The following is a 9,606-nucleotide window of genomic DNA, read 5'->3' on the forward strand; positions in this document are numbered from 1 at the left end:
ATCTCAGGAAAACTCCCGAGCATGCAGGAAACACGCATAGAATGACATTAACATAATTTAAATGAACTAGGTTTAATAAGTTATCAGATATCATTAATATCGAATGACATTGAAATATATTATATCGAATATAAGATGTCATACAACTGTAATTATACATATCTTTGACATACTTATATTAAAAAGCGATATCATTTCATATTTATATACAAACAATATCCTTTATTTCGAAATTAACAATATTTTAACTTTTGTCATTGAAAAGATAATAACAATTGTACACATTGTAATGTATCAGTCCCTTAAGTAGGCTTACAGAAGTCATTTATTTCTGTAAACACAATTGACACTAAACCAGGTCGTTGTTTCGGATTTTGGTATTGATACGGATGTATACTTCGGAGTACTTCGGACTACATGTCTTCAAGGTAATTGCATGCGCCAACACTTGACCGTTTTTTCTAAGTGCTTCAATTTTAATAATCTAAATAAAATGAAAAACCAAATTTGATTCTGATTTTGATTGGACCAAAGTTGATATTTCATTGTATGTTTTCACTCAAAGAAAGCGAAAAATAACAGTTGCTTGCTGAATGAATTTCTGAACAGTCGATAATATAGATTCTTGATGGAAATTTTCTGTAAAGTCGTTTCCTTTTGTTCCTATCTTTTTGTTGGTATACTGTTCCTGTTACAAGGTAATAAAACTATTATAAGTATTAATTTAGTATTTTCATCTTTTAAAGCGCCAGGTTCCTCGTGAATCATGAAAATAATAGAACGCATGTCAATTCACATAGAAAGAAGCAGCTGATTTAAGAACTTAACTCTCTGTAAGATTGAAAATTACAGAATTGTTGTTCTATTTGTCCAGCTGATCTAAAATTAAAGAAAGGATTTTTTTATTTTTTTTAATTTGCAGATTGTATGTAAATAAGACTAAATTCCAGAGAATTATCTTTCCTAAATTGATATTGATTTTGCTACAAATCCAATTTGTATAATTATGCATTAAACCTATTCAAATTAAAAAAAAATCTCTAGAATTTCAAATACACAAATTGAAGCGAGCGAGCGATTTAGAAATAAAATCATCCGAAATGGGGCGAGCGAAATTGTATTTTCTTTTTCAATTCGTTAGCACGTCAAACCTGAAATTTTACAAGTGGGAGATATATTTTAAATTTGTATTCCACGAAACATGTTTTGGGGAGCGAAAAAAAAATTTTAACACTAAAAAAATAACTTTCTGCAATTTGTATACGTAGCGATCAATGAGTTTTTTTTTAGATGAAATTGTTGATTTCAACTAATCTAATAGAGCGATAAATCAAAAAGTCTTTTTAAATGACTTATTAACAAATACATTTTTGGTTTGCCAAAATATCGAATGCGGAGAACTATGATCATGATTCAATCAATTAACTGGTATACGGTATACAGTTCATGTTTTAATAAAGAGGATCACAATTACCGAGAATATAAAGATCTTTTGGGCTTTCTTCGCTGTTATTTCAGTCTCAATTCTGGCGCTTTTAAAAACGTTAGTTTGTTTCTAATATCGTTTACCGTTAGTTTGTTTCTAATATCGTTTACGAGTTATAATTTAAAATAATTTTAACTGTACACATATTCTTTTTTTCTATCCCATGATATAAATTATTATTTGATTAACATTTTGAATTTCAACGATAAAAATTCAAACATGAAGACATTACTTCACTTATAAAGATGAGGCAAGTTGGGAATGACAGTTTATCGAACTCCGAAACAGCGGCTACGTCCTCTTCACTACGCTACGTTGACTTTCAGTTCAGCGAAGCAACATCACCACTGTTTCGGAGTTTGACAGTTAATAATAAGACCTGTTTCCCAATTTTTCATTCAGACAGTATACAATTTCAAATTATATCAAACATAAAGATCATCCTGAATAGCTTAGATGTCACATATAATTTCTTTAATTGTCATAGAGATCAAATTAATATTGACTTTAATTGTCTTTGATTTTCATTGTCAACCTTCATTACTAACCCTCATCATATTATTTTTCAGCTAACAATAAGAACATAATATTTAAAGTAGAATTCTTAAAAGACGGCTCGCAGGTTTTACTTTTTTTCATTCTCTTAGATTTTACTGCACATTTTGTCTCTATACAACATTTTGTTAGTGATGGATTGCTACGGGAATATACTTAATTGTTACATAGCGAATTCTGCTTATAATTCGAATTTCAGTAACTTGGTCATTGAAAAGAATTTCTATATTTCGATTATACCGTTTCCATTTATTCTCGGGGTTCACAGTTTCTTTTTATCGAACCAACACTTATCCATGGTATCCATATTATTTATTTTCTTTTGAAACAGGCATGGCAAATAATCAAGACACTTCGCTATTGATATAAACATTGTAAAATGCCCGGTATTGTTTCATTTCGCCGTTAAATTCTAATAAATTCAAACACAAAGGTCGTATATATAAATGTAGAAAAAAATTTCCTTGACCATTCATAAGTAAACTCTTCGACCTGAACTGGAGGCGTTAAACTGTATAACCTGTGTTGGTTGAGAGGTTGAACTGGTCTCTGAGCGTAAAAACAAATGCGTACGACAACCAAGGGGTCAGAAGATGGTTTATGGATTTCAAAGATAAAATTCTGCTTCCATTTAACTTTGAAATTCCCTGAGCTTCTACTGCTAGCAAGGATTTGTATAGTGAGAAGGATTGGAATCTTGCTGGCAGATTGCATATAAAAAAGCTACGTATGATGAGATTTTGGCGAGATCTCACTAAACAAATCCTTGCTGCTTGTAAATAACACATCATCCATCCTGGGGTATCATACATTTTTCATGTACAATATTTACATATTCCGTCAATTGTTTCTAAATTGCTATCGGTCGTCTTGAACAAATATGAACTGTTTGCCACTGTTAACAAATGACAGAAATTCAATTTACGATTTAACATTTTTTTTATCGTCAACCAGGAAAACTGGTATCCACAGCATGTACAGGGAAAGGATTTCCAGTCGAATGGACGACAGCAACTGCAGGGGTTACATACTGGTACGCGACACCAATAATTAAAAGACAATTCACGGCTGGCTACAGTGTGATAGATTACTATACAACAGATGGATCGGCCATGGGTAAATAAAACTTGTTTTAAGCGCCTGTTTAAACGTTTTTATCCTGCAATCGACCTTTCTACTGTATATGAATATATCGTCTCCTGGTATCCTGTTTCTACTGCGAGCGAACGGTTATGTCATATTACTATTTACGTCATTAGTTTGGGTCTTCATTGTGGTTCCGTTGAAGTTATGTCGATTTCTTTCAAAAACAAATTCAACGATTTGAAGAAAGAAAAATGCAGGATAAAGACAATAACTGTTTCGTGTCTTTAAATATCAGCTGTATTTGTACTCGGCTCGAAACAGGAGAAGTATTGTACTGACGTTCGCCAAAGCTCGCATTACACCTGATTATTAGCCTAAAGAGTTATCTGGGTTTTTTTCACTTATTGTTTTTATTTCTGTAAACTTTTACCCCTTTTTGATGTTAAAATTTCATAAATTTCCACAAAAAAGATGGCCATATGCATTTTCTGCGAAGAACTCCGAAGTATAAGGATGTTCGCTTTTGTTGTTTTTTTTTTAATTTTTGTCAGATATTCGGAATCCTTTGGTTTTATCCATGTAATGCCATTAAAAGATTCTACTAATCACTCATATTTTCTTTTCATAATTTGACTACAAATAGTTTAAAACGCAATCTTTGAAAATTCTATCAATGAACCTTGAATTCTCATGTTTAACACTTGTTGACAGAAAAAATGGTGCCAATGTTTAATGTATGAAAAATTTAGAGAAAATTCTTTCCCGTGAAATTTTCAATGGCTTACATTTCGAAAACGAGCACTCGAACCCTTCATTTTTTTCTGCTTATATAATTCCATTATTTATTATACTATCAATTGATAACAGTCTTCTTTTAAAAAAAGCTTGTATTTTAGAAACAGAGTAGCAAACATCTTTAGATGTAATGTTAGTTTATTTGTTTGATTCTTTGTTTTGTAGGTGCATCTCCTACTTGTGTAGATGAATATTATGACTCAACATCAGGATACTATTACTATCTGTTGTACTATGGCGATGAGAATGTTTACAGTTTGGACACGGACATTGAGATATGTCATGGCTACAAACAGTTCGACAATGTACTCAGGGAATTCTACCGTAAGATTTTTTAAATTCTTAAATATAACCTTTTCAACACAGTATTCTCTGCATAAAGAACAGGCCTTCGTTTTCTCTCAAAACTTACAGTGTTGGTTTTTATGTATACTGCCTGATGATGTACTACGCCGTACCGGCGATGAGAAAATTTACAGTTTGGACAAGGGCCTTAAAATATGTCATAGCTGCAAATGGTTCGATAATAAAAGTTTTCTAGAATAAGAGTTTTAAAATTAGATGTACAATGTATTTTATGTTGTCTAACCTATGTTTAATTCCCTTTTATATTTTGTTTGAAAATCATATGGTAATTAAACTGCTCATTATGAACACTGTGATTGGCGATTGGCTAATAAAGTGTCTGTCGGTCTGTCGGTCGGTCGGTCGGTCTGTCTGATTTGTCAAATCTGATTTTTAAGCTACTGTTGGGTATAATTGAGTTAAAAGTTTATTGTTAACGTTATTTTACCAATCATATAACCGTCAATTCTTTTGAAATATTTTATATTTTTGCCAAAGGGTCAAAGTTAATATTTTGGTCCAAAATTTATAAAATTTAAACGAGCCAAATTAATTTAAGTCAATGCGATTGGTATCACATTAATTTGTAGTTTTTTGTAAAATTTTCAGACGAGTTTGCATTTACCGGCACTATAACCAGTGCACAGGATTGTGTTGGGCTATTTACTGCAGGTTCTTCCAGTATAGCTCTTTCAAAATGTATGTATTTTTATGATATATAAAGAAAGTATCTAGAGTTGACATAAGATCGACAAAATACCATACAAAATAATTCGTAAAAAATACTCAATATTATGAACACGAATATTCTTATGTGGTTTTTTTTTCTTTGTAAGAGGTTTACTTCACGACAGGTCTTGAACGGTGAGACAGAGAACTCACATGTAATGGAAGACTATGATATGCAATTTGGGGTTTAGTGTGGCGTTCAGTATCACTGAACTAGTATATATATTTGTTTAGGGGCCAGTTGAAGGACGCCTCCGGGTGCGGGAATTTCTCGCTGCATTGAAGACCTGTTGGTTACCTTCTGCTGTTGTATGTTGTATGGTCGGGTTGTTGGCTCTTTGACACATTTCCTATTCCCCATTTCCATTCTCAATTTTATTTTTATAGAGTGATTAAATGATTGGCACATTGCAAAAAAAATGTATATTAGTGATGCCTCTACGCTAGAATAAGAAATATCCGTTTGTTATTTTTCTTGTTAAATTACTAAAATTACCTATAAGCTGTTTGATACTACATTGTATATACATAAATTCAGAGAAAACCAACTACAAAATAGATGAAAAGAGTGCAGCTTAGTTTAATTTGTATTTTTGTATTTCCAATTAAAAAATTGCAGTCAGTCAGCAGTTTTTTAAACGGCACTTGGGTAATCTCAAGTATATATAATATACTCTCTAAAGAAAAAATAGGCGGAAGATACAAACTGAACATCAAAATTGATTAGTCAAAGAAAATCTAACAACGACATGGGAAACAAACGAAAGTCGACTAAAAGACTGTCACACATAATTGACTTCAGGAAAATCACTTCTAATTTTTAACGTTAAAATGTTCAAAAGATATATGGAAGTTTTTAACGACCTTGACTGTCTAAACAGCCCTTGCACAGTCGGGTGTTTAAAAGATAGACAACACCATGCGCAATAAAGCAATGGTATGTCGTACCACAGAATGCTCGCAATTACTGAAAACAAGCTCTACCTACAGGTAATAGGTAATCGTGCTGTCCTACTCTTATATCAGTGGCTGTACTTCGGACAGATTGTATGCATCAATACAAAAATAACATTTATAATACAATATGTATAGACTGTTAATGCCTAAAAATGAGAGAAATAATAATTAAACAAATCACTATGTTATTTTCATTGTCTTTTCTAGACGACTTTCAGTATGCAAACTGCCCGTTTGATTTCACCACCTATGACTTCACCTTCAGTGATAAAGGAAACCCCGACTACTGTGCTGGTAAAACTTCTGAAGCCTATATCGAGAATGAAGTCATCGCTTTAAAGAGTTGTTATGATCCCCTGAATATTACCTCAGGTAAATAATCTAGCAGAATGATATTTTTTTGGATTTTTTTTATTCTATAATTTCGTTTAGTTAAGAGGTGACTATCATTTTATTATTTATTGATTGATTATTGGTTTTCAACGCCACTTACAGCATTCCTGTCTGCATGACATGGAAAAACGTCCGAATGCCCTGGAAGAAAACCACTGACCTGGAACCTGAAAAAAAATAAATTCCAAATATATTAAGATCGAAGTCGAACGTGCGAGTCTGCCACTCAACGGCTCAGTGTTGACAGACAATGGGAAACTGAAGATGAACTACTTAAACCACTTGGCCACAGAGGACCCCCTTTCATGATATATTCACATTTAAATTTTTGTTGACGAAAGATCTACTGCTTGTACTCATGATTCATTCTTGCGATTCAAATGATTTTTTAGTATAAATTTAAACTGTCCAATTTTGTTTTATATATATTCAGTGTTACAGAATTACAACCTCTTCCGTGTCCTAATAATTTAGTTTAATCTTACCACGTTATCGTTACCCATAACAATATATATATACCTTATGTTTTTCAGCTGCTCCTTATTATGGGCCATTTTCATGCCTTGGTAGTTGGCCAGCAGATAAAAAGGACACAACTTCTTTTGGTGATTTTATAGTTATCGAGATGTATGATGAGGCAAAATGGCCATATTGTGGGGTACGACACCAACCTTTTTTTAATTAAAGATGTATATACAATATAAGTATACATTATCAATAACATGTACAGAAAAATATTGGTAAAGTCTTTGGACACCGGAAGAATTTTAAAATGCGCGACATTGTACAAAAGTGTGTTTTCCTGCAATTTGAATACTAACGCTTAAATTTTTACTTTATAATATTCGTGGTCTCATTTTTTTCATAGATTTATAAATTACATGTACGCAGAAATCAACATGGATAATAACATACATTAAAAAAACTTATCATTGTATATATTTTATATTTTTTAGCGGTATAAAGTTGACACAAATGGCGTCATTACAATTTCTATTTACCTGTCAATGAGTCAGGGAGACTGGTTCCCTGTAATGTGTATTGCATCGGTTGATAACGAGTTCATGTACGATGACGGAAACCAGAAGTTTGTGAGAATGGTGTTTACTCCCCCTTATACATGTAAGACGATGCATAGTTTACTATATTCACATTTTTAACAATTTGCAAAATTTTGCAATTAGATCAATTCTTTTTTCTAATGAGAGCTGATTTTGGCTGTATTTTAGGAACATTTATTCATGAAAATATATATTGACTTTAAAAATTCTGTTCCTAGAATCATTCCAGAAACTTGTTTTTAGGAGGATTTTTGTATTGTTAATTCATCCATTTTTCATACAATCGTTCATAATATAAAGATATAAATGAATATCTTCTACAATAAAAATAAAGAAGAAAGGAAAACTTTGTTTAATTAATTTAACTTAAACTGTTAAAATTTACAAGTGTGTAAAATTTCATGTTATTTTACTTAAACATTCGCATTTTTTTAACAGCAACAATAGAGCAAACAACACAAGCTGACTCGACGATAGTAACAACTGAATCGGCAATTACAACATCTATCGAACCGACAACTACCGAACTGACAACTACTGAACCAACAACTACCGAACTGACAACTACCGAACTGACAACTACTGAACCAACAACTACCGAACTGACAACTACCGAACCGACACCTATTGTACCAACAACTACCGAACCGACGACCACCGAACTGACAACGACTGAACCAACAACTACCGAACTGACAACTACTGAACCGACAACAACCGAACAGACAACTATTGTACCAACAACTAACGAACCGACAACAACCGAACAGACAACAAAAGAAACGACCACTACTGTTCCGACAACTTCAACAACTGATCCGACAAGTACAACAACTGATCCGACAACTACAACAACAACTGCTCCGACAATTACAACAACAACTGTTCCGACAACTTTAACAACTGTTCCGACAACTTCTACAAATGTTCCGACAACTTCAACAACTGATCCGACAACTTCATCAACTGATCCGACAACTTCAACAACTGAACTAATCATAGCAGCGGTTGGATCAACTAATACCTCAAACAGTAAATATGTATTTCTTTTACGATTTCCTTTTTTAAAAGCATAAGTTAGCATATAGTAAGAGATCTTTTGTGAAGAACACTTTTATTCATTTTAAGGACAGTTTTTATTGGTGAAGGAAGCCGGAGTGCCCGGAAAAAACCACCGATCTTCGATAGGAAAACTTACAATCCTAGTCAATTAAGATTGGAGTCGAATGCACTCGAAAAAGCAGGATTCGAACTCACAACCTCAGTGTTGACTAGTTAGTGATTACAGTAGTAACTACTTAGACCACTTGGCCACCGATGCCCCTTTTTGTTTATTATAGCTATTCGACTAATTTATCTATAGTCAGTTTCTTTTTTCTTTGTTATAGCTATTCGACAAATTATCTATAGTCTATAATTACTTTTTCTTTCTATTGTAGACATGGTGACATCAAAATCATCAAAGTCTGAAATATGGAATAGCATACGTGATTTATACTGGCCATGGTGGATTCTTGTCGGGGTTTCAATTCTTCTGCTAGCTTTATTGACATGTTGTTTGATTTACGCTGCAAAGAGACGAAAACGTGAAGTAGATGACCATGAAAAAGGAAAACAGATGAGCGACAGGAGTCAGGCAAATTTACAACAAACTTCAAAAACCAGTGGAACCAGTTTGAATAAAGATGCAACTAAAGCACCACAACGTGCAAGAAAGATTACAGTCAAACCTTTTGTTCCACCCAAAAAATGGAATTTTTAGTTTCTATGATAAATTTCTAATAACATTGAATCGAATAATTGTAAAAGTAGCTTTCTGATCTTTATACGAGTATATATATATGGTATTTTTTATATAATTTTCAACTTTAGCATGAGCTCAATAATTGTTATTTTCAATTTTAGCTCGCATGCAAAATTCTATAAGAAAACTCCAAACTCATTATTGTTAAACGTATTTTGGGAAAGTTTGGAGAGCCAATAAAGTTGTTTTGGAAGTTCAATTTCTGGACTAATTTCTGTGAGCACTGACAACTTATTATTTTACTATACCGTCAATATTTAAACGAAAGAAACAATATCAGCACGAACTTTAGCGCCAAGAGTTAAACAGGGCTGAGTTCAATATCGTAACAGCTACGTAGTGCTACGTAGATTTTTACTATTGATCGTGTAGCTATAGACTAGTTGTTACATATA

At 32.7% G+C, this 9,606-nt stretch overlaps 1 protein-coding gene across 1 annotated transcript; it reads left to right on the forward strand.

Moving 5' to 3' along the window:
- The first annotated feature begins 554 nt into the window (after positions 1-554).
- LOC143081850 (uncharacterized) lies at positions 555-9,236 on the forward strand. Its single transcript, XM_076257525.1, has 9 exons — positions 555-698; positions 2,996-3,157; positions 4,088-4,246; positions 4,877-4,966; positions 6,161-6,325; positions 6,880-7,004; positions 7,303-7,468; positions 7,846-8,439; positions 8,847-9,236. The coding sequence occupies exons 1-9, from the start codon at positions 629-631 to the stop codon at positions 9,167-9,169; spliced, it is 1,854 nt and encodes a 617-aa protein (XP_076113640.1). The 5' UTR covers positions 555-628; the 3' UTR covers positions 9,170-9,236.
- The last annotated feature ends 370 nt before the right edge of the window (positions 9,237-9,606 follow it).

This window comes from Mytilus galloprovincialis, chromosome 7 (genome assembly GCF_965363235.1).
Source record: "Mytilus galloprovincialis chromosome 7, xbMytGall1.hap1.1, whole genome shotgun sequence".
Lineage (NCBI taxonomy): Eukaryota > Metazoa > Mollusca > Bivalvia > Mytilida > Mytilidae > Mytilus > Mytilus galloprovincialis.

Bases quoted from the DNA above. Each gene is read 5' to 3' on its own strand.
- LOC143081850 (XM_076257525.1), top strand. From the start codon at position 629: ATGGAAATTTTCTGTAAAGTCGTTTCCTTTTGTTCCTATCTTTTTGTT. The intron at 4,967-6,160 runs GTATGTATTTTT...TGTCTTTTCTAG, and splicing joins CAGTATAGCTCTTTCAAAAT to ACGACTTTCAGTATGCAAAC. The intron at 6,326-6,879 runs GTAAATAATCTA...TATGTTTTTCAG, and splicing joins TCCCCTGAATATTACCTCAG to CTGCTCCTTATTATGGGCCA.